The sequence below is a fragment of the Candoia aspera genome, chromosome 2 (assembly GCF_035149785.1).
Source record: "Candoia aspera isolate rCanAsp1 chromosome 2, rCanAsp1.hap2, whole genome shotgun sequence".
Taxonomy (NCBI): Eukaryota; Metazoa; Chordata; class Lepidosauria; order Squamata; family Boidae; genus Candoia; species Candoia aspera.
Window position 1 is genome coordinate 255,242,416 of NC_086154.1, and position 24,304 is coordinate 255,266,719.

General features: G+C 43.3%; 1 protein-coding gene across 1 annotated transcript; it reads left to right on the plus strand.

Annotated features, from left to right (window-relative positions):
- The first annotated feature begins 1,418 nt into the window (after nt 1–1,418).
- On the plus strand, nt 1,419–21,508 carry ACAA2 (acetyl-CoA acyltransferase 2). Its single transcript, XM_063295829.1, has 10 exons — nt 1,419–1,509; nt 9,011–9,177; nt 10,109–10,237; nt 11,449–11,565; nt 13,509–13,656; nt 15,518–15,693; nt 17,214–17,343; nt 18,798–18,868; nt 19,639–19,793; nt 20,912–21,508. Exons 1-10 carry the CDS (start codon nt 1,494–1,496, stop codon nt 20,994–20,996), a joined length of 1,194 nt encoding a protein of 397 aa, XP_063151899.1. The 5' UTR covers nt 1,419–1,493; the 3' UTR covers nt 20,997–21,508.
- The last annotated feature ends 2,796 nt before the right edge of the window (nt 21,509–24,304 follow it).

The window sequence follows — 24,304 nt, forward strand, 5'->3', positions numbered from 1 at the left end:
GGCAGAAACTGGGAGGCCGTGAGTTCTAGTCCCGCCTTGGGTACAAAGCCAGCAGGGTGATCTTGAGCCAGTCACTCTCTCTCAGCCCTAGGAAGGAGGCAATGGCAAACCACTTCTGAAAAACCTGCCAAGAAAACTGCAAGGACTTGTCCAGGCAGTCTCTGAGAATCAGACACAACTGAATAGATTAAAAAAAAAATCTGAAAGTTAGTATGAATTCAGAGGCGGTTGTGCAGCATACAGAGGAAGAACTATAGAACAGTTTTTCTCAACCTCAGCACCGTTAAGATGGGTGGACTAACTCCCAGAATCCCCCAGCCATTATGGTAGCTGAGGAATGCTGGAGTTGAAGTCCAACTATCTTAACGTTGCTGAGGCTGAGAAATACGGATATAGAACCTTCTGCAGTTCTTTTAAAGCAAAGATCAGGAAAAGACAAGCCTTTTGGAGCTGCAAACAGGTGCTACATTCACATCTCACGTGCTTCAAAGCATGTTGTTGGTCGTTTAGTCCAGCCTTCCCCAACCTGGCGCCCCCCCCAAGGTGGGCTGGCCGTCCCATCTTCCGCATGGCTGGCCGGGAACGACTGCAGCCCCACGGCTCTCCTGGCCACCAGCTGGGGAAGGCGCGTTCAGTAGCCTGGAGCTGCGGGTCTTGCGAGCCCGCTTAGACTCAGGAAATATCTTCAGCGCAGGGAAGACCGCGTTGCCGGGCGACGGCCCGTGCAGGATGCGCCGCGCCGGAAGTTCCGCCCCTTCCTGCGCGTTGCTCCGCCTCTTCTTGGCGGCCGCGGCGCGGATTCTTCAGCCCCTAAGCCAGAAAGGGAGGCGAGGAAGGCGTTGTGCGAACGCTTTCTTGGGGCAAGAGTCCTCCCCATATCGCCACCATTAGCCCCCTTCGGGCCAAGGAGCCAGATACAACGCTCCCCACAGCATTGGACTCCAGCTCCCATAATCCACAACCAGGATTGGGTGGAGGAGAGCTGCTACATCTCCGCGTCTCCCTCTTCCCATCTCCAGAGGGGCTCCTCTGCCCAGCCCGGGCTCTGCAGATGAGGCGGGGCGCCAACTCCCTCTCCCATAATCCCCAGCCAGCACGGTTCAGACTCCCCACGTCCAGAGGGGCGCCACGGACTCCTCCCACCTCTGGGGCGGTTTCCCCAGTTCGGGGGAGTCTAGTTCCAAGTATGCCTACCCGGCTGGGGATTATGGGGCCCGGGGCTCCCCGAGAGGGAACACCCGGCCTACATCTCTCGTCCTCCGTCCGTCCGTCCGTCTCTTGCCTGCCTTGCAGCCCCACAAGGGCCCATCTCCGATGGCCGCCGTCCGCCACGTTCACCGCTGGAAGGGAAGTGACTCCCCCGTCGAGGAGCGCGCGCGGCTGAGGGAGGAGGAGCAAGTGGGGGAAGGGCTGGGCGGCGGCGGCGGGGTCGAGACTTGCGGGCAGAGGAGGTCAGAAGAAGTTTCGTGCTTGGAGAAGAGTTGGCTGGTGCCATGGCTTTGCTCAGAGGTAAGGCAGCCCCCAAAGGCAGACCCCGCGCTGCTCCCCTCGACCTCTTTGGCCTTGATTTTAGCGCTGGGTCTTGGAAAGGTCTCTTCGCTCCAGCAGCTGGGAATGCAGTGCGGTTCCCTTAAAGCACGCCCGCCCCCTCGCACGGAAGAGGACGCGAATATTTTATGCCCTGTTACTGCACCTTCCTCTCGCTTTCATTCCCCCCGAACTTTAGGAAGCCCGCTTGATTCCCCGCGAGTCGGAAAGCGTGAAAAAAGGAATGCAAAGACTTCGGTGGCGTGTTGGAAGACCAGCGAAGTCACACGCAGGAGAGCTGGTTACTAGCTTAGTTTTACCAAGTTCTAATTTGCAGGCGCGTGGAAATGAAATCACTTTTTTCTTTCCTTTCTTGCAATCCTTCTGATTAACTTTGTTATCCTAGTGTATGCAAATGCGATAAAAGTTAATTTGGAGTTATACTCATCAAGGCTGAGAGATGGTGACTTGCAGTTCAGAGCTTGCCTGTGTTTTCACTAAAATAAAGCCAGCTATGCCCTGGAAGGCTGGCTTTTTAGAAATGTCAGAAGGTTTGCAGACCTGATGAATGAAGTAATGAACCAGTCTTCCGACCTAGAAACAAAATGACTTTGTACTTGGTGGTGGTTTTTACAAAAAAAATCTCCACAAAAATTAACATTAAAACCAAAGCTAAAAATCAGGTATCCTGGAGAAGGTCTGTTTAGACCCGTGTTTCTCAACCTTGGCAACTTCAAGCGGTGTGGACTTCAACACCCAGAATTCCCCAGCCACACCGCTTGAAGTTGCCAAGGTTGAAAACACGGGTCTACATGGATGCTAAAAGTCAAAGTCAATGACACTAAGCATAATCGTTCAAAAATCAGTTAGCTGAGGCTCTTTAATTTTGAAGCAGATTTATTAGATAAGAAACCCTGTGAATATTACTTTTGTGTTGGACATTTCAAATATAAACATTTTTCCAAACCCATTAGTCCACAATATATAAAGCTGGGGAATACATTAGTAGTCTTGCATGTTTGGTCGTTAGGATAGGGAAGGCCGAACTAGCAACTGATGGCATACGTGGGACTCCCAGGTCTGTATCTGAGAATATTTTGAAGGTGGGAAGGTAGATGTTATATTTACAGGTAGAGCAATAGATTATCTCAGAATTGCAGCTGAAAGGAAATGCTTGAAAGCAAGTGAGCATCCTCCAGATGTTGCTTAACTTCCAGTAACTTTGCCCTAGGACATACAGTGAATGGTGAAAGATTCTCATGGCTGTGTTCCAACATCCCATTGCTACTACCCATATCTGTATCGTGCAACTGTAATACTACAGTTCTGGAGTACTTCGAAGAATATTCTGGCAAAGTGTGTGTAGGGAGCACTTTAAACTCCCAAAATGTACAGATGTGTGCATATCATCATTTGTTACTTGTCTGACAGCAAGGAATTTCAGTTATTTATTTATTTATCCACAAAGAAAGGAGTTGCTGAGACTAGAACTGGGGCTCATTTTTGAAGCAATGTTATATTTTAAATTTTGTTTTGAAGGACGCTTTTGAGCGTCAGCTTTGGGAATAAAATAGAATGCAGTAAAATGAAATCTAATAGGCTGTGATTCTGCCAGAGTTCAGTTATGCCAAGGGTGAGATTTTCAGCAACTGTTATACCTTGACAAGTTTCCTAAGAGTTAATAACGACGATCTGTGGATGGTTTTTTTCCCCCTAGTTTTGGAACCTGCAAATAGGATGCACACATTTGGAGACTTACATGCAAGGCAGGCTTTAAAACATTATGGCAGGGCACAATCTGCCATGTAAAGGTATTGGCTTGAATTTCTAAGCTGGTTTTTCAAGCTTGAGTGTTTCTGCAGCATGACATATTGCTGAGGAACATCTGAATTTGCTGAAATCAACAGTTTTCAAATTTAGTCCTACCATTTTTTGCTCTACACTTCTAACCGTATCTTTCTGTGTCACTCCTTGTAATGAATGTGGATGAGCAACTGAAAGCAAAATAAGAGTGGGTAGACATAACGCTAAGCTGGGAATGAATTTTGGGTTGCTCCTCTCTATTCTGGCATGTCTCAACAAGTGGCAGCATCTGCCCAATCTTGTCTGGACTCAGAAGTGAGGGGTTGGGCCTGGTTAATATTTGGGCACCAGAGATGGAAAACCACCCTGGAAGAGGCAGTGGGAAACTATTTCCACACTTTTGCCCAGAAAACTGCATGGTCATGTCCATGGAATCACCAGAAGCTAAGCTCAGCCTGGTGGCCTCTTGAACTTTTACCTTGAGACAGTCACATGGAAAGCTTTCTAATAGAGCTAAATCACGGTTTTCAATTCACCCAAAAACTTGTTCAAAGTTCAAGATTCAATGTACAGTATAATTAACCAAGTACGGAGGTTATGAGTTGGGTGAATTAGAATCCTAGGAGATTAGAACATCACCAGGCTGACTGCAGTTAGCTTTCCTTGAGAAAGAGAGAGAACTGGAAACTCATGTTCCAGTTCCCAGGTAGTTTGAACTTGAAGTTGGGCTAGCAGTTTTTGCTACAGTTGGGTCTTGGTGTTTGAGAGTTTAGACCAGTGTTTCTCAACCTTGGCAACTTTGAGATGCGTGGACTTCAACTCCCAGAATTCCCCAGCCAGCATGCTAGTTGGTTACCAACCAGCAGTTTGAAGACACGATGAAAACTCCTTAATCTCACAACACATGGGCAGACTCAACCATACTTTCAACTGGGAAATGGTGAGCATCCTAAACCAAGCCAAATCCAAAAACGCCAGAGAATTCCTGGAAGCCTGGCACTCAGATAAAGCAGGCATCAACAGACACATAGAGATAAACAACATTTATACACCATTCAAAAGAGACAATAGAAAAGCCAAAAGACCAGTACACTCCCTTGCCAGCAATCAACACCCAGATAGGCAAAAATCAACACTAGGATTAACACCAGATGAACAATCGAACAGCACAATACACCCTAATCAAGGAACTATCGACTCAGTCAACCAACCAAGCAGCAAACAACAGCCCAATCAAGGAACTCCCAAGGAGAGAACAACACCCCCACCAACACAAGCTGGACAGTATATGAACTGAGTGCAAGGCCCTCTCCCTCCTCGCACTGAAAATGCTGCCTAGTTTGGCAGTGAAATGTCTGCAAGAAAACAACCAGGCTCAGAGAGCACCAAGGCCTCCACAATTCTTCCTAGCTCCTAACATACCTATCCCAGTTTATACCATATCTTTCAAAAACTAGCTTGTTTCCAAAGGTTATTTGATGACGCTAATACTTGTTTATAAGTCTAAAGTCTGAGAGCCATAAATAGACTGACCGTACATCCCGTTTTGAACGGACAGTCCTGTTTTTTTAATGTTTCCCGACCGTCCCATTGTTTCAATATAAATGTCAATTTTGTCCCGTTTTTTAAAAACATTGGAGCCATTATTGGGAAAAGCGGGAAAAAATTGAAATTAAAATTGAGAAGGAGGCTGACTTGGCAGTAGTTCTCAATCTGGCCGGAAACCCAGAGTGGGAACCGCAGGAACAGCTGATTGGCAGTGAGCAAGAGGAAGAGTCGCTGCTGCCAATCAGTGCAGTGGAAGACGGTCAGAAACGCGCGCCCAGCAGAAAAGAAGCCAATTGGCTCTCAGGCCAAAACAGCGGGAAGAAAATAAAATAAAAGGGCGCGCCAGAGAGGAACAGGTTGTCAGGGACAACCGTTCACTAGACTCCTCTGTTCCTGTCCTCCCGTCCCAGCTCGCCACCGCCATCCTGCACTTCTCCAGCCTCCTGCCACCTCGTTCCTGCCCTCCCGTCCCAGCCCACTGCCACCCTCAGCCCTCCTGCAACCTCTCCGCCCAACGCCACCCCTGCACCAGCCTCTCCGGACCCAACCATTGCTGCACCTCCCCCTCCTGCACCTTCCCAGCTTACTGTCGATAACTTTTTTATCTTTTTTGTGAATACGGAATATTACATAAGTTTAACCCCGCCCCGTTTTGCCATCCCAATCTCCCGTTTTTGTCTCAAGGAAATATGGTCAGCCTAGCCATAAATGTCTAATGTCTGGAGGGCTTAGCTTTCTGATAAGCTGTTGAAAAGCTTTCATTCACCATGGTACAATTTAAGGAGGAGCTGTTTGTTTGTGGAGTTCGACAGAAGATTAAGAAAAGCTGTACTCGGTAAAGCCAAAAGTCCTGGCACATTCCATTTAATTCTCAATGTAGAAATTTAGTTTGTATCTCACCATCACGTCTGCGAACTTTTGTTATAGTAACTGACCCTCTGTACTGTTTAGAATGTGACCACACAAACTAGAGAGAGACAAGAGATGTGCAAAAATCTGTTTTTGGCAAACTCTAGTACTATAGTTGCAGACATTATTTTACCTGTTGGTCCAATTTCTTTTTTTTTTTAAAGGACTTTATTATTTTTTTAAAGTTGGCCCAATTTCTGTCTACAAATGTGTGCAGTTTCAAATCATTGTTCCTTTATCCCTGAAGGAACTGAATTATGTTTTCTAAAATAAATTATTACTTTCTCTGCCAATCAGTACCTCGGGAAAAACAGAGATGGTTGCCTTCATTTGTTCCTATCCGGTCTTTGGCACTTTCCCCATTTAATCATAGAATCCTAGGGTCGGAAGGGATCTTGGAGGTCTTCCGGTTCAACCCTCGTGACTAGAAGCTAATAACTTTTTGTAATCCAAGCTAGTCAATATCTCAACTCCTTAAGTATTTCCATTTGTGAATAGAATGGCTAGTGGTCAATCTCTCTCTCTCCTGTGCAGATTTTCTTGGCAGCACCCCGGAATCAAAACTGATAATTCATGCTGTATTCTATGAGGTTGAGAGCCCACAGTTGCAGAGATAGTCAGTCCTCACAATAGTCACCAGTATCATGGGCTTTTGAGGGAAAGTAACATTAGAAAAATGGGTTAAAGGTGCTTTGTGACCTACATTATTTAGGAAGGGAGAGTTCAGTGGCTTGAAATTGAGAAGAGTGTGGTAAGTTTGAGAAGAATTAGGTAATTTTGACTGCCAGGGATGTAATTCTGCATTGACTGTACTTCTGAGGTTAAAGTTTTGGGAGAAATGGAACTTCCTGTTGAAGTTCTAGTGTGTATGTGTGTGTGTGTGTTTATTTATTTCCTATCCCGCCTTTATTATTTTTATAAATAATTCAAGGCAGCAAACATACCTATTACTCCTTCCTCCTCCTATTTTCCCCACAACAACAACCCTGTGAGGTGAGTTGGGCTGAGAGAGAGGGACTGGCCCAAGGTCACCCAGCTGGCTTTCAGGCCTAAGGCAGGACTAGAACTCTCAGTCTCCTGGTTTCTAGCCCGTTGCCTTGCAACAAAGCTCATATGACACCAGTTTAGTCTGGCAAGACAGATGATCAAAAGGTTTGTACATATACAAAAGTGGGAAACAGACCTATTCACAAAATTTTTTGATGTAATCCTTAACTCGGAGGGAAAGGGATACGTGCATAGAATTGCATCCCCTATATTATCATCCCATGTTTCTTTACCAATTTTCCATATGCTGAAAGAATGGGGGCCAAACTCACCTTCTACCGGAATACATTACATAGTTGTCAAATAAAGCCAGAGAAAGTCTTCTCCCTTGTGCCAAAGATTTGGACCTTTGATCACAGAGACATCTTCAGAAACTTATCTCCTGCAGCTATTAACGGCTGAACAAATTTACAGTGAAAGAAGCAGTTGCTTTAGTTATCAGACCTTAAGCCTTTTAGCAATTTAAAAGTTAACACCAGGATCTTAAATTATGATGGGTAAGCAGTTAGCAACCAATGCAGATCTTTCAATAAAGACATCAAGCAATCCTTCTAAGACACACTGGTTAAGAACCCTATAATTCAGTAGAAGGTTTCTGGAAAATTCAGAAGCTGGTTCCTTACTTTGGTCTTCCTAATACACATACTACCTCATTGTCATTTTGTTGGTTCTAATTAAGTTGCCTGCATTTATTATTTGTAATATACTTCTAAAATAACTCCATGTAACTTGAAATAAATAATTATCATGTTTATATTCCTATGCCTCAGCTCAGCTAGAAAGAACACTGATCAAAATACCTTAGGGAGATGTGGGATTGCTAATATAATATTGATACGTTTCCTTGAAGTGTTAATTTTTAAATATATTGAGGAACTGGTCATTTTGGAAGAGTACGACCCAACAGAGTCATTTGCATATTATTGGAGAATGAGTGTATTTGGTTCCTCTGATCAGCCAAGCAGCAAGTCAAACCCTCTCAGAGTCCCTCTTTGCGGGGAGATGGGCCATACTATACATTTGAGAAATAAATAAATAAATATTGCTGATTGTGCATATTTTGAAGTAGGTCTTTCTGAAAGCGAGGAAACCCAGTTCGCTAAGTTGCCAGGGCATTAAAACTGAAGCTTTAGAGCTGCTAAGAATTTGGCTGTGCAATGCTTTGGATTCAGAGGCAAAAAGGAGTTTGGGAGCATGGAAGCACTCACACAGTGCCCATCTGCAACTCTTTAAAGCAGCTGTGTCTGCACGAGTGTCCCCTGCAGTCGCAGCACAATCATGGGAAAAGCCCGCTCATTTAGTTTAAGGAGTTGCAGTCAGGTGCTAGGAACATACTCATGCTTGTTCCCAAGTTCCTGTTTTGGCTTTCAATCGCCTTGCACAGCCCTAATAAGGACTAAAGAAACCAGTTAATTTGAAAGAGCAGTCATCAAACCAGATGTGTAAATTTTCTCAGTACAGAGAGAGGATAGATTCAAGTCAGTGCTAACTCAGCATTTCAACAAAACCCCCACATTTCTGTGACAGCTGTAAAATCTATGTATACCCAAACTCTGATGACATTCTGAAAACCCCTAGGGATCTGTTTTATGTATCTGACTACAGTAGTGTGCCATTATTTCCAGTATAGATTAAGAACTCCTAATATTTCATGTTAATGTTTTATGTGATACTGTAATCCCTTATTTTATGAATTTGACAAAAAAAAAAAAGACAAACTTGATTAATTATAAGTATGAGAAACTATCTAAACTCGGCACAGAAATTCAGGGGATCTTGTGGACTCCACCTGGATTTGCTTTGGATGTTGAATTGTCACTGGTAAAATTTGCTTTGTGTCATATTATATTTTATGATATTTTATTTTTGAAGTGTTATTGGTTGTTTCAAGTGTGTAGACTGCCCTGAGTTGTATGTCAAGTAGGTGGCCTTTGAATCAACTAAATAAATAAATATTGAACTAAATCAGTGTTGCTCAACTTTAGCAACTTTAAGATGGGTGGACTTCAACTCCCAGAATTCCCCAGCCAGCCATGCTGGCTAGGGAATTCTGGGAGTTGAAGTCCACCCATCTTAAAGTTGCTAAAGTTGAGCAACACTGATCTAAATGAACAATGATTTGATATAAGGCACTTTCTTATTTCCCCCTGTGTGTTTCCCATATTGTGCCTCCTAGGAGTGTTCATTGTTTCTGCTAAGAGGACTCCATTTGGGGCTTTTGGCAGCCTGCTCAAGGACTTTACTGCCACAGACCTTGCAGAGATTGCAGCCCGGTCAGCCTTGTCTGCTGGCAAAGTACCTCCAGAAATCATAGACAGCGTGATTGTGGGCAACGTCATGCAGGTTGGTAGAACTTGGCAATTGCCAGTTGCCCTTGCTGAGCACGTCGTCCTATTTCTGTGCTTGCTTAGTTGCTCCATTACAGAGGAGTCAGAAATAAATTGGAGCATCTCCCATTCCATCAGGTCACTTGGCAAACAGTTTCTTCTGGAACATTTCTGGTCGCTGAATTTGCTTGCATTGTAGAGTGTATTGTCAGTGGGATGACTGTATCACCGAGCACTACAAGCAGTGTTTTGGCTGCTGCTTTGACCTTTGCATGAAGTTCACATTTACAAATGTGTTTCAACAAAAGCGTTTACTGAGTTCATTCATTTTTTTTATGAAGAATAAATTAACAGTCTTGCATAACAATAATAATGAAAGAAGGAAAAGAAAGGTATACAGGTAGTCCTTGCTTAGCAACCACATATTCAGCGACCACTTGAAGTTACAGCCCGGAATGAGGAGACTTGCGACCGGTCCTCGAAGTTGCAGTGGTCGCAGAGTCCCCGCGGTCATGTGATAATGATTCGGGTGCTTGGTAACCAGCGCGCAATTGCAATGGTAGCAGCATCCCACAGTCACACGATCACCATTTGCAACCCTCCCAGCTGGCTTCCCACAAGCGAAGTCAATGGGGAAGCCAGCAGGAAGTCACAGGTCGTGGTCACATGACATTGCATTTAACGACCACACATGATTAGCTTAACGACTACAACCAGAACTGCCACTGTAAGACAGCACAGTCACATGATTTTTGCTTTATGACCGCGTTGCTTAGCAATAGAGTTGCTGGTCCCAATTATTGTTGTTAACTGAGGACTACCAGTACTGGCAAAATTTTGGCCAGGTTTACTCAGTTCCACAAATAGATAGGAAAGTCATCTTCAACATGCAACTTAGCTTTTAAGCAGAATTTGCCAGATGAGTTCCCTGTTTTTTTTTCTTGTAGAGTTGTGGAGATGATGCTTACCTTGCACGACATGTTGGCTTGCGGGTTGGAGTGCCAATCCCAACTCCTGGCTTAACCGTCAATAGGTTGTGTGGATCAGGCTTCCAGTCAATTGTTAATGGATGTCAGGTACTGGTTACAGTCATTTATTTTACCACGTTTTCTGTCAGCCCATTTCCCAGTGCAATTTAGGTTTGTGCATGCACATTCTTTGTCCTGTCATGCAAAGATTGGAATTCTTCACCTGTTTTTCATTTACTTACTTTTTAAAAAAAAATGTTTAGATCAGTCTACTCGTTCAGGATAGGTAAGAAAGGAAAGTGAAATGATCTGATAGCTTAGAAGGCGACATTCATCAGTTTTCAAGCTGTAGGTGAACTTTTGCTTTGATCCTTGTCAGCTTAGTATTGAGTAAAATTCCTGTTGAGACACCAAAATTGAATGAAGATTGTATCTGGATCCGTACAACCAAGATAGATGTTATCTGCTTCTTGGTGCAGATTAAACCCTCTCCTCCAATTTATTCCCCCACTTTTACTTGGCTTAAGCTATTACACAAAAAAAGTGGTAGATATTTGTGCACTCCACAGATGTGCTTGGATTTGGGCTGTGCTGAGTTTGCAAAGGCCTGGAGATCCATAACTGAAAGGTCTGGGAGAACCGGTATAAAATTCTCCAGAAAGTTCATGCCTCTTTAAAATATACTATGAGATGACAATAGAATGCTTATTGCAAGTGCTAGGAAAAGAAATCTGGAGCTCCATGCAGTTTCTAACCTCTCTATAAGATCCTGGAAAGTTGGTTGGGCATGAGGACAAGGAGGGAATTTCATCTCAGGCAGCCTGTCATGGCAATGGCTGTGCAAACTAGCGTCTCTCCTGGTTTGCACAGAGGCTTCTTTGAGTCCCTGCTCATGGGAAATCTGCTGGGGACAAAAACACAACCTTGCATGTGATCCTGATGTCTCATGTGCCCTACAGAAGGTCTGGGGCTCTGTTAGCAATTTCTAAAGTGAAGGTGAAGTGAACACTGTAAGGCTGATCATTTTCTGGTCAGACGTGAATGTTGGCATTACCCATGACCAGAATTGCAGCAAATTTTCGTATCATCTTCCTGCCTGGGGGCACAGTGCCTCTGAAAATGAGTGCAAATTACTGTCATCAGACCCTTCCCCTGAATGTATAATGGAGTCAGGTGCTTTGTGAAGCAACTGTCCTTTTTGTGTTTCGTGTGTGTGTGTGTGTGTGTGTGTGTGTATGCATCCATCCATCCATCCATCCATCCATCCATCCATCTATCTCAGATCTAACATGCTTTTCTCTCCTCCCCTCTCTAATCAGGAGATTTGCCTTGGCGAGTCAGAAGTGGTGCTGTGTGGTGGATCAGAAAGCATGAGCCAGATGCCTTACATTGTTCGAAATGTCCGTTTTGGAACAAAACTAGGAGTTGATCTCAAAGTTAGTGCTTTGCGCCAATCATGTTGTTTTTGCTTCTTGTTTGAAGCCAGGATATCCCTCCCGAAGGAACCCTGAAGTATGCTCTGGATCCATAAAAATGCACAAAAGAAAATTAATCTGTTCCATTAGATGATAGTATATTTACAGTGTAAGGAATTATATGAACAAATGTACTGTACATAATTTGCATTCACTTCCAATTTGTTTGAGTGGCCTTATGGCAGTATTTGGCTGGGCTCAGAAGCTAAGCAGGGTCATTCCAGATTCATATTTGGATGGGAGACCTCCAGGAATTCTGGGCCTGTAGGATAAACTGGGAAGTAAAAAAAAACAAGCAGATAAACCAGAAGATGGCAAACCAGTTCCATAAAAGTACATGGGCTGTCAACTGGTGTCTCTACCTTTTTTAAGTACTGTGCATAATTCCTAAAAAACGTTTGTGCATTATGCCGTGCCACAGACAGACCCAGTCTTTCTACTGCAGAGGACAGCGCTTGGCCTTTCAGGGGCGGGCCAAAAACATGCAGAACCAGGTCAAAATGTTCTCCTTTTGCGTTATTAACCAAATAACACAAACTTGCCACAACATTTTTCTGGTAAGTCTAACATATTCTATTCCCTTCCCCTTTCCCAGTTCCCATTGGTATACATTAGTGGAGAAGGGGCAACAGGAATTGCACAGCTAGCTTGCTTGCTTTATTTATTTATTTGTTTTAAAAACCTGTGTGGCTGCCCATGTTCTATAAGATAACTGTGGGCAGCTAACAACAATTAAACCCATAATGAAAGACAAAAAGTTTAAAACCCCTTTCAAACCACTCAGCACCATCCCATCACAGAGCCACAAAGGCTGGGCTCCCTTCCCTTCCCCTCCCTTCCCCACCCAGCGCCTGAAGGAAGAGCCAGGTCTTGGCAGCTTTATGGAAGGCAAGGGGCCTGCCGTACTTCGAGGGGAGGCTGTTCCGCAGGGTAGGCGCAGCTACAGAAAAGCCTTGCTTCCTGGATCCCCCCAGGTAAGAACCTTTAAGAGAAGGGCCTTCTGTGGCTGGGAGCTGAAGCCTCTCCCTGATCCCAGTGGCCCTGCTTGCAGAACAGGAGACAGCACTGCTGGGTTACCTGTGGGAAAAATATTCCCCCAAATTGGTGGTTCCCTTAACTTTATGTTGGGAAGAGAGATTATGGCCACTCTCCAAGTTTCTGCTCTGTTTCATTTTGAGGCACAAAGTACAATGCAGAGTATGAAAGCCTTCTGCAAGGTGGGGAAGCCAGCTTTCCCTTTTTTTGTAAAGATTTTTTTATCCTGCCTTTCCTCTATTATTTTTATAAATAACTGAAGGTGAGGAACATGCCTAATACGCCTTCCTCCTCCTATTTTCCCCACAACAACAACCCTGTGAGGTGAGTTGGGCTGAGAGAGAGCAACTGGCCCAAGGTCACCCAGCCGGCTCATGCCTAAGGCGGGACTAGAACTCTCAGCCTCCTGGTTTCTAGTCCTTAACCACTAGACCAAGCTGGCTATATTTTTGCAGATTCCCATAGCCTTCAAGGGTTTTTTTTCCTTTAATAACTGAAAGGTTCAGAACGCAGGATTTTAGTCTAAGTACCAAATCCTGCACATAGTCTTTGCAAGTATGTCCATGTTTGAGAATTCTGTGCTTATTCTATGAATGTTTGAGAAACCCCAGCTTTAGAAATGCAGTGTTGTGTTGCTTTTGGATTCGGCTCCTCCTGACAATGAATGCTTATGACAACCTTCCCCAGCCTTCCTTGACTCCCATAATTCCCAAGCCACATTTGGTCATGCCAGCTCTTCATTATGATAGTCGAAGTCCCACACATCTGGAGAGTAGCTGGTGAGAACCATGGGCTAGGATATAACTTACTATGCAAAAACCTTTTGGTTGTTAGCCTGTTACATGATTCTTCTCCCTCTCTCCTGGCAGCTGGAAGACACATTGTGGGCAGGTCTAACAGATTCGCATGTCCAGATCCCTATGGGTGTCACAGCTGAAAATCTTGCTGCAAAATACAACATTACAAGGGAAGAGTGTGACCGCTATGCCTTGAAGACACAACAGAGGTGGAAAGCTGGTCAGTCAATGCACGTTTTTAAAAATATGAAAGAGCACTGATCCATTTCAAATGGAGACTTAATTCTCACAGCAGCAGTTGAGTTGATATCTAGATTGTGTTTCTTAAAGCTGCAATTGGGGACTAGGATGTTGGGATTATCTTCTATGAAGAAAACTAGACATTAGAGAAAAGGGAATAGGAACGTTTTATCTCAAGCTTTTAAATATAAATTTTAACTGAAATGTTTGATATGTGAGGGAATACCTTTTAACCAATGTCAGTGTGTACAGGTAGTCCTCGACTTACGACCATTCATTTAGCAACTGTTCAAAGTTACAATGGCACTGGAAAAGGTGACTTGTGACTGGTCCTCACAATTATGAGCGTTGCAGTGTCCCTGCAGTCACATGATCAAAATTTCAGCACTTGGCAACCGTAAACCATATTTACGATGGTTGCAGTGTCCCCGAGTCACGTGATCAACATTTGTGACTTTTCCAGCCAGCTTCTGACAAGCAAAATCAGTGGGGGAAGCCAGATTCGCTTAACGGCCACATGATTTGCTTTAAGGACTACACTATTTGTTTAACAACTGCAGCAGAAAAAGTTGTAAAATCAGGTGTGGTCACATGATGCCTCACACAATGACTGCACTGCTTAGCGACCGAAGTTCTGGTCCCAGGTCGTAAGTCAAGGACTACCTGTATTTCTTTTAGATTTGGTATAAATGTGGCTCATGAAACCTAAGTAATGCTGTCTTACAATCTCTGTTTGGAGAACAATTGAATTGGGCTGCTGGCTGCCATAGTTTTCTGAAGAGTCATGCTCTAGAGAGGGGGAAGCAAACTCTAGTCTGGGGATTTGGGTGTTTGAGTTCTCTCTCCAGGCACAAATGACCAGGCTCAACTTACCCTACTTTGGACACATTATGCAAAGACCCAGCTCTGTGGACAAGGCTCTGATGTGGTGTCCTTGGTGCTCTCTGAGCCTGGTTCTTTTCTTGCAGACGTTTCACTGCCCAACTAGACAACATCTTCAGTGGTAGAAGGGAGTGGGCCTTGCTCTCCATTTATATACCATGGCTGTAAGGGTTGCCTATTCTGACAGACTCAGTCTCACAAGCAGGTGCTTAAGGAAAACTGGTTTATTGAAAGAATAGTGTGCAAATACAAAGAAAGCTGAGAATGAGCAAAAGCGCGCCAAATACAAACTAAAAACCCTCGCTTCAAACCCGATCCTGCCCTAGCTCCCACTTAGCAACCACCCCCTCCCAGGTGTTGGCAACCATCACACATCGGCCTGAGAAAGTAACCTTGAACACATGCAATAACCCAAACATACATTCCTCAGTTACAGTAAGGAGATTACAGCCTGGTACGGCTGAAAATCTCCTCCCAGCAAACTTGAGACACGGGTCAGAAAATTGACATGCGAAACGTTACGATGTATTCAGTACATTGGAACGATGAACATGACAGTGGCTTGCCCTGACAGTGTTGTGGGCGGTGTTCTCTCCTTGGTAGTTTCTTGATTAGGCTGTTGTGTACTGCTTGATTGATTGACTGAGTTGGTAGTTCCTCAATTAAGGTATTGCATACTGCTTGATTGTTCATCTGGTGTTAACCCTGGTGTTCACCTTTGCTTATCTGGGTGTTGATTGCTGGCCTGGAAATGTTCTGGTCTTCTTGTTTCCTTTCCAATCAAGCAATATACAATATCCTAATGTTGGCCTGGTTGAGAATGTTCCCACATATTTTGGTAAACCAGCCAAGAACCTGAACTGACTTGCTAAATCATCTTCTCTGTGAGAAGTTTCTGTTCACCAGGATCTTAGATGACCTCCCATGACCTTTCGGTATTGGCTTTTTTACATTTGTAGCTCACGAAGCAGGACATTTTAAAGCTGAGCTGGCGCCCATCGAAGTGAAAGTTAAGAAGGGTAAACAGAGCATGGAACAGGATGAGCACCCCCGGCCTGAGACAACGTTGGAGCAGCTGGGGAAGCTCCCCACGGTCTTCAAGAAGGACGGCACTGTCACGGCTGGAAATGCCTCGGTGAGCTTCCTCCTACTTTGTGAATTAAAAGAAAACATTTGGTAGACTTCCATTCATCTCTTGTTTTTATCACTTTTATCTATCTTATCTATCTATCTATCTATCTATCTATCTATCTATCTATCAATCAATCATATTTCTTCACCACCCATCTCATAGAGCGGTGACTCTGGACGGTTTACAAATAACATTTGTAATCATTTTAGAAATTCTAAAAGTACATTTTAGAAGTCTGGGCTGAAATTTTTCTGGAGCTGTAGTCCGATTACTGAGCTCTTTGTAATGCAGTCTCTCTTCAAATAGGGGGTCATTTTGCCTTAATTAACTAGCCAGAGAAAAAATGTCAGTTGGATGCAGAGGTTCCTGGGGTGAAGTAGCGTGGGGCAGCTTAAAGAAGCTTTTCAACTTGCACTCTATGATAGTACAAACCTGTAGTTTTTGCAAAGGTGACAGTGGCAATTCGCAAATTTACGTCTCAGTGATTTTTTGAGTAATTCTTTGGTAAACATGGTTAGCCTTCCCCAGCTGGTTGAGAGAACTGTTCCTAGAAGTCTCGGGCAAGAGAGCCATTGATATTGAGCAGAGGCTAGAATCCACTCCAGTAATGACATTCATGAGGCACTGCTTAAGAATAGCACAGAGGAACGGATCCTTATTGATCCCGTCGCATAACTTATCCTAAAAGTGAAGGTCTGCGGCCACGACTTTCTGCAGTAGAGAAAACTAAAATACCAGGAACAAGTATTCCAGTTGTTTCAATCCATTGCATTGAAACAGAATGGCAATAAGTGCCTCTGTTTTGTTTGTGGTCCAGCATCAATGCCTTTTCCACATTCTAGAATCTCCAAATTCTACCCCAAGACTCTTCTTTGTCCAGAAGTTTCTAGATGCCATGCATCAAAAGCCGGAATTAGGCATATACATCTAGTTGGCCCGTTGCTAAAATCATATTTTCCTGTTGAAGAACAGTTCTGTTTTCTAGATACGGAATGTGACTTGGTTTGCAGTGGATACTGGAACCTTGTTGGCTGAATAACTGGCTAAAATGCCTAAATAAAATAAAACTTCATTTTAGGATGATGTTCCCTAGTTGGGTAATGAAATGTCTGCAAGCAAACCACCCAGCTCAGAGAGCACCAAGGACTCCACAGTTCAACCCTGAGCTACAGAGATTCTCTTCTATTGAAACCTTCATTTTGCTGCTCAGGTGTCAGTTATACCAGTATTCTAATCAATACTCTACCACAAGACTTGATGGATTCTTTTTTCCAGTTTAATTTTATGGTATAGTGGCAAAGCCTCATCCACCCTTCCTTAACCTGTGTCCTTCCCAAAACATTGGGAACTGGAGTGAGTACATACAAAATGCCAGCATGCTTAAAGGATACCATATTGGAGAATGTTAACTTTGTCAGATAACGTCTTCTTATCACTTTAGCTTCAACGTGACCCTGTTGGTATGTTCTTCAGCAACACGTTTTTTCCCCCAGCCTTGACATCTGGCGTTCTTCTGTTGCTAGGGCATATGTGATGGGGCAGGAGCCGTGATCATAGCAAGTGAAGAAGCCGTTAAAAAGCACAACCTCGCTCCCTTGGCTAGGATTGTTAGTTACCATGCAACTGGATGTGACCCTCAGATCATGGGCATTGGTAAGTGACAGAGGAGGTACTTTGCTGCTGATCAGTTGGAGCGTTTCCCATCCCACGCATAAAAGATCTGTGACTCCCCAGTTGCAGGCAACAGCGTGAAAACTGGTCTAGCTTTAGTTGGAAATGGATATATCCAGTTGCCCTTTGATTTTTTTTCTTTGTTGCCAGTTTCAGTCAAATAAGTACACAAAGTATTAAGTTAATATAACCCTTAATAAAATAGCAGGCTGTTGCTGTGCAGAGAAGGAATGCCCTTGCTGATGTTACTGTCTTTATTGTGGTATAATGGGGGACTCATACACTGGAGAAGCATTGAAGAGGAAGGTAGTTTGTGAAATTCAATTGTGAACAGGTGATAAAAGAATCCCAGCATGGAGGAAGAAGGTAACCAGTTCTTACTGGTAGATGCCAGGTGATAACCAGTGGCTGTATACTCAAAGGGTGATAGAAATACTTTTATCAAGGATGTGAAAATTCCTGTCTGACACTGGAGTTGTGAGCAAAGGATTACAGGTAGTCCTCGACTTACTACCACAACGGGGACTGGAAATTCCGTTGCTAAGTGAGGCGTTTGTTAAGTGGGTCATGTCCAGTTTTACAACCTTTTTTGCCGTGGTTGTTAAGTGAATCTGGCTTCTCCCATTGACTTTGCTTGTTGGAAGCTAGCTGGGAAGGTTGCAAATGGCAATCTTGTGACCCTGGAATGCTGCAACTGTCCTAAGTGTGAGCCAGTTTCTAAGCGCCTGAATTTTGATCACATGACTGCGGGGATGGTGTGACGGTAGTGGATGACCAGTCACAAGTCACTTTTTTCAGTGCCATTGTAACTTTGAATGGTCGCTAAACAAATGGTCATAAGTTGAGGACTACCTGTATCTGAATTCTACTTGTTTTGGTTATCCAGATAATTTGGGCGCCTCCTTTGTTATCAACTGATGCAGTAAATATAAAGTGTGAAAAAGTCTAGGGGAGTATATCAGCTGCACAAAATACAAAACTCTGGGCTCTGGTTTTTTCCTTCTTGGTGCAGATATTCTTCTTGGGCAGGTAGCATCTGCCCCCGGCTAGTGGGCTTCAGCAACCAGACAGGGTCATCTTAAGTCTGAAGCAGAATTCCTGGAAAAAGGGATTCCAACTCCAAAAATTTACCTTTTGCATGAAAGGAAATTAAGCTGTCAGATCCTTCAAATAACCTTTTGCTGTAGCTTTCAGCTGTGTTGATTTTCTTTGTACTGTCAACTTAATTTTGTAAGCCCCTCTCTTGTTTTTTAATGAAAATAGGCGTGTAAATCTAATACTACTATATTTACAGGTATTTCCTATATAGGACATCTCCCCTTGTGTCACACTGAAAGCCATGATTCAGTGGCAGCTTTTGGGGGTCCAGGCCGGAGGCTGTAGAAGTAATGGGCCACCCTCCATTTATTGCTTACATATGTATGTTTCTGACATAGGTCCCGTGCCTGCTGTTACTGAAGCACTGAAGAAAGCTGGCCTTTCTCTGAAAGACATGGATTTGGTTGAGGTAATGGCCACTCAGCAAAAAGCATGTACAGTAGTTTATTGTGGCATTCAGTATAATTATGCAATGCAACAAGAAGAATTCTGAATTTTCTCTCTCAGTATGTGTTAAGAGTACCGATACTCGTTCCTGAAGGCTGTCACACCAAAAGCAACTTTCAGACCTTAGAACTGAGTTTTCCCATTGCCATATAAACTTTGGAGTCAGAGTGGCCCTAGGGCAGCCGATATGCCCTGCGGGGTATAAAATGTATCGTCCCTGCATGGACCCTTGAGATGATCAGGGACTAAGTTCAGCTTTCCTGGCTGGTACACCTGCATTTCTCTGCCTTCTCTGTAGTACTGAGACAGAGTCTGAGAGTTTTGCATAACAATTGAATGGAAATAATGATTTCTGCTTCCAAAATAAGTTCTACAGTTCAGTCTCTGTAGTGTCATGCAAAGTAAAATGGACAAATATAAAGCCTCCCTTTGCCCATGTGATCTTACCAGGAAGTTAAGAAGAATTTTAAAAAGGATGTCAAATTTACGTAGGACATTTGGCCTTTCTTGGAAATGATTCAACACTTCTAGCAAATTCTACCCATTATATGATGTTGGTTGGTTTTTTAACATGTGTTTGTGATCAATGATCTCTCCTGCCCCCAAGGAAAGCTGCATTCCCCATTGCTTTTTCCAGATACGAGAACCAGTGTCGAGGATAACTCTAATCAGCGTATCATAGCGGCCTAACTTGGGGTATTTCTAACTTACCTGTCTGTGATGCGTTTCCAGGTTAATGAAGCGTTTGCACCACAGTACTTGTCAGTGGAAAAGGTTCTGGGTCTGGACCCAGAGAAGACCAACATCAACGGAGGAGCCATTGCTTTGGGTCACCCTCTAGGAGCTTCGGGCTCCAGGATCACGGCTCACCTGGTTCATGAACTAAGGTGGATAAATACCTGAAGAAAACTTTTGTTGTTGTTGTTTCTTAACATTCTGGAAAGAATATTTGGAGAGAGTGTAACTTGGACACTGTGGATTTGCTGTATGTTGCAAAAAATACCAAGTTTACTCCCTGGCATTTCAGTGAAAAGTACCAGGGAGGAAAAATGTGGCTGAGATGCTGGAGACTACCTGCTACCCAATCTGATGAAAAACATGGCCGCTTGCTTTGTATCCCTACTGCAGACGGGGAAGTTTGAAGCATGTCCTACCTGCAAGCACCATCGCTTAACTATGGTGATGGATGGGTGAATATATGAACTGTTCAGTTGCTGTAAATATTCATCTCATTACCTCCCCAAACAAAGAACTTGTAGGCAACTTTCTTTTAAAAAGGAATTTCGGCGTGCTTACTTACAAAACCTCTCTGCCTGTCTTTTGCAGTCTCGCATAATTCTTACCGAGGAACGCAACCGCAACACATGTTTTTCTTATAAACATTGCCTGTTAAACAAAGAAAAGATTAACAATTATTTATTTTCTTAATCATCCCAATCTTTGCACAAAACCTCTTGCACCAATATGTTTGCAGTTCAGCAGATGTAACCTTATTCTCTCTAAGAATAGTAAAACTCTTGAGAAATCCACCTCTAGTACTTCTTAACTTTCTGAAAATGGGCAGATGTCATTCTCCATTTTGCCTGAAAATTGCACCCCATTCTGTTAAAAAGCATTAAAATAAAAAAGCCACAGCCACTTGTGGAGTTCCCAGGTCAGTCATTAGAAGCCTTGAGTTGAATCAAGCAATCTTTGATTCAGGTTAAGGCTATTTTCTAAATCTTTGAAGTAGATTCATACTTGACCTTAGGTCTTTGTGACATATTATGAAGCTGTTTTCCCAGCCACATTGAAGCATTGCTGTCCTGTGGATCAGCTGTTTTCCTTTGTGACATACGTGTACGTGCATTTTCTGTAGTTTCCTCTAGATCCCAAAGCAGTGGATAAGTCCAGTAACAACATTTTCTGCCCAGCTCATTTTGGAATGTAAAAGAAATTACATGGTAAACCTAATGTGGGATTCAAAGACCTTGTTTGTAATTGCTTTTCTCTTGTTTTACTGTAGGCGCCGTAGAGGTAAATATGCTGTCGGCTCTGCTTGCATTGGAGGTGGGCAAGGCATAGCTGTCATCATTCAGAATACTGCCTGAAGGACACTCTCGGGTCTGCAGTGATTTAACACTGCATTCTCTGCCAACTGTTACACAGTCAGATGACGAAATTAAAGAGACCGTTATAATTCTACTTTGGTGCACAGACTGTAATCATCGAGCAAAGTGAAGCAATGTGCCACTAAAATCGTTTTTTTGGAGAAAGTAACAAGATAACCTTTAACTTGATTGTGTGGATCTAGCCATAATTTGTAATTGATCCGTTTTACCTCCCCCTGAATTCAGTTTTGATTTTCCTAATAGAAATGTTCGTGGATAAATATTTATTAGCCAACAATTAGAGCAAAAATGAACCTACCATTCGATATTTTATCAGTGTGGCTTCCCAGGCTGGTTTCTGCGTTCAGTTAATGTAATTTGATGAGTTTAGCACTGGCATCAAGGACATGGTTGGGTCTGATTTCTGCTTGAGGAACTCTGCTGTTAAGCAATAGGAATGAAGTCTGACAAAAATCAGTGTGCCTCTCTAAAAAAATAAAACAATATGAATTAATTCAAATTATTTCAGTCTGGATTTCTGTAAAGTTTCTGTCTGAAGAGCGTCACTCCGATGATCTCTGGTGGCACATAACCAGAGGCTTTTGGATTTTGGGAACCTTCTCTTGTGCAGAAAAGTGGATGATCTACTGCAGGGACCTGCCTTGATCAAAATTGGAAAGACACTCCCCAGTTCTTGGGCCATTTCATTGCTCCTGCAATAAAAGGAAAAAGTGGCACATTTGGGGATGGGTGAGGGGCGGTTTTGGAGTCCAAGTTCTCTCATTCCAGGAGAAGCCCCTGGAATATAGGAAAAAACAACACAAGCTCTAGATGTGGCATAGTTGCTTTTCCTCTTTCTTGGAATCAGTGACAAAGCAGGGGAAAGATCGGCAAATAAAGGAAAGAGAAAAAAGGGGGGGGGAAGCTGCCTGCTCTTTCTCCTCTTGCTGATGCAAACTCGAAAGGGCTTAAGAGCAGCAGGATTTCCAGCAGGCCGAGTTACAGGAATTTCCAGTGCCAAGTATTTCCAGAGTGCAAGGCAAGTTTTTTTTTTACTATTAAAGCATATTACTCCAAATGCATGTGAAATGGGATAGGCTTTTTTAGAGAACGGGGCAGCAGTAGTAGTAAGTAGTAGTAGTAGAAGTTGTTTCACTTTTGCACTTAACACCCAAGCACAATGATGGATTGATTGATTATGTGCCATCCAGCTGGTGTCGACACTTAGAGATCACATACATAGACTTTATCCATGACCATCTGTCCCTAACCTGTTCTTTCAAGTCTTCCAATGGTGCCCTCATCTCCACTGTAACAGTCCATCCATCTTACTGCTGGTCGCCCTCTTCTTCCTTCCACCTTTCGCATCATCTGAGCCTTCTCCAGAGAGCTGGGTCTTTGCATAATGTGTCCAAAGTAGGATAACTTGAGCCTGATAATTTGTGCCTTCCTTGAGGGAGAATTCTGGGTTGATTTGTTTGATGATCCATTGGTTTATTTTCTTGGCTGTCCACGGTATTCTCAGGAGTCTTCTGCAACACCAAAGTTCAAAGGCATCAATACCCTTCCTATCCTGCTTCCTATCGGTCCAACTTTCGCTTCCATAGAGGTCACCGGTAATATCATGGCTTCCACGATAATGATCTTTGTAGGTATAGACACATCACAGCATTTGAATATCCGTAGCTTACGTGTTAGAAAACAAATTTAAAACATTCATAGTAAGTTTAAAAGGATAAAATTTGTAATAGCACAGTAAGAAGAAAAGATGCTCCCTCTGGAACAGACTTGTCCTTAACATCTTTCTGACTGCGCTCAGGGAGGTTGGGCCAATTCAGCGTGGAGCAGGGTGGTCCTGCAGGTACCCAGCTGCCAAGCCATCGTTAATGAAATGAATGAAATTAATTTCATTTAAGTTAAATAAGTTATGTTCCAAATCTGCTTGCTTGCTTGCTTTATTTATTTGGTTCATCTTTCTCCTTTCTTCCCAAGGAATACTCTAAACAGTGATGAAAAATTACAGAATAAAAAGGTACAGAAACAGGACAGATTAAAATTAATATAAAATATTGTATTATTTTATTTTATTTTCTCAATTTTTATGGCCACCCGTCTAAGACAAGTGACTGGGAGGCGAACAACCATAAAATTAATTAAAACCAAATACAAAAACAATACAAATAAATGTATATATACAGCAGCCGAGAAAATTATAACCATAAATATCAATATAACCAGGAAATGGGGCCCTTAACGCACCCTTTGGGCAAGACTAAAGTTTTGTAGAATGATCTAGTTTAAAATAGGTTGGAGTGTCAGCCACAAGGTGGTGCAGTGTCACTGAATTTTGGAGTCCCTGGTGCTCCATTTCTTACTGGTGTGGGCACTTTTTATCTTTTTAGAAACGGAGGATTTTCTCTCTAAAACCTTGTCCTTTTTAATTAGGAGATTGTAAAGGACACCAATCCAAGTAAAATAATTGTATTAAGAGCTGAATGTTTTGTAGCCCTCCAGACCTCATTCTCTGCCTTAATTAGACTAAAAAAAAAGGACTTACTTTTATTATTGATCTAAATTATACATTATCTTTTGGCTCTGGCATACAAGGTGGCTGTAATGGTTGCCTATTCTGACATACTCAGCCTCACAAGCAGATTCTTAATGAAAACGGATTTATTGAAAGAATAGTATGCAAATACAAAGAAAGCTGAAAATGACCAAAAGCGCGCCAAATACAAACTAAAAATCCTCGCTTCAAACCCGATCCCGCCCCTCGCCCCACCATAGCAACCACCCCCTCCCAGGTGTTGGTAACCGTACAGATCGGCCTGGGAAAGTAACCTTGAACACATGCCATAACCCAAACACACATTCCTCAGCAACATGAAGGAGAGTACAGCCCAGCACGGCTGAAATTCCTCTCCCAGCAAATGACAGACACGGATCAGGAAATTGACATGCGAAACGTTACGATGTATCCAGACCATTGGAACGATGAACATGACATACCGCCCCCCTTAAACAAACTAAACAAACCAAACTAAGGAGCAGGCTTAGCAGGATAAGCAGTATGAAAACGGGCAGTTAAAAGAGGGGAGTGAACATCGCAAGCAGCGACCCACTCAGAATGAGGGAAATGTTTCCAACGGACGAGATACTGCAGTGTAGAACGAAGCCGCCGTGAATCAAGAACTTCCTTGACTTCAAAGTACTGCTGACCATCAATCATAATGGGCGCAGGAGGTGCAGGGTGTGGATGCCAGCGATCCGACTGGTGGAAAGGCTTGAGCAGGCTGCAATGAAAAATG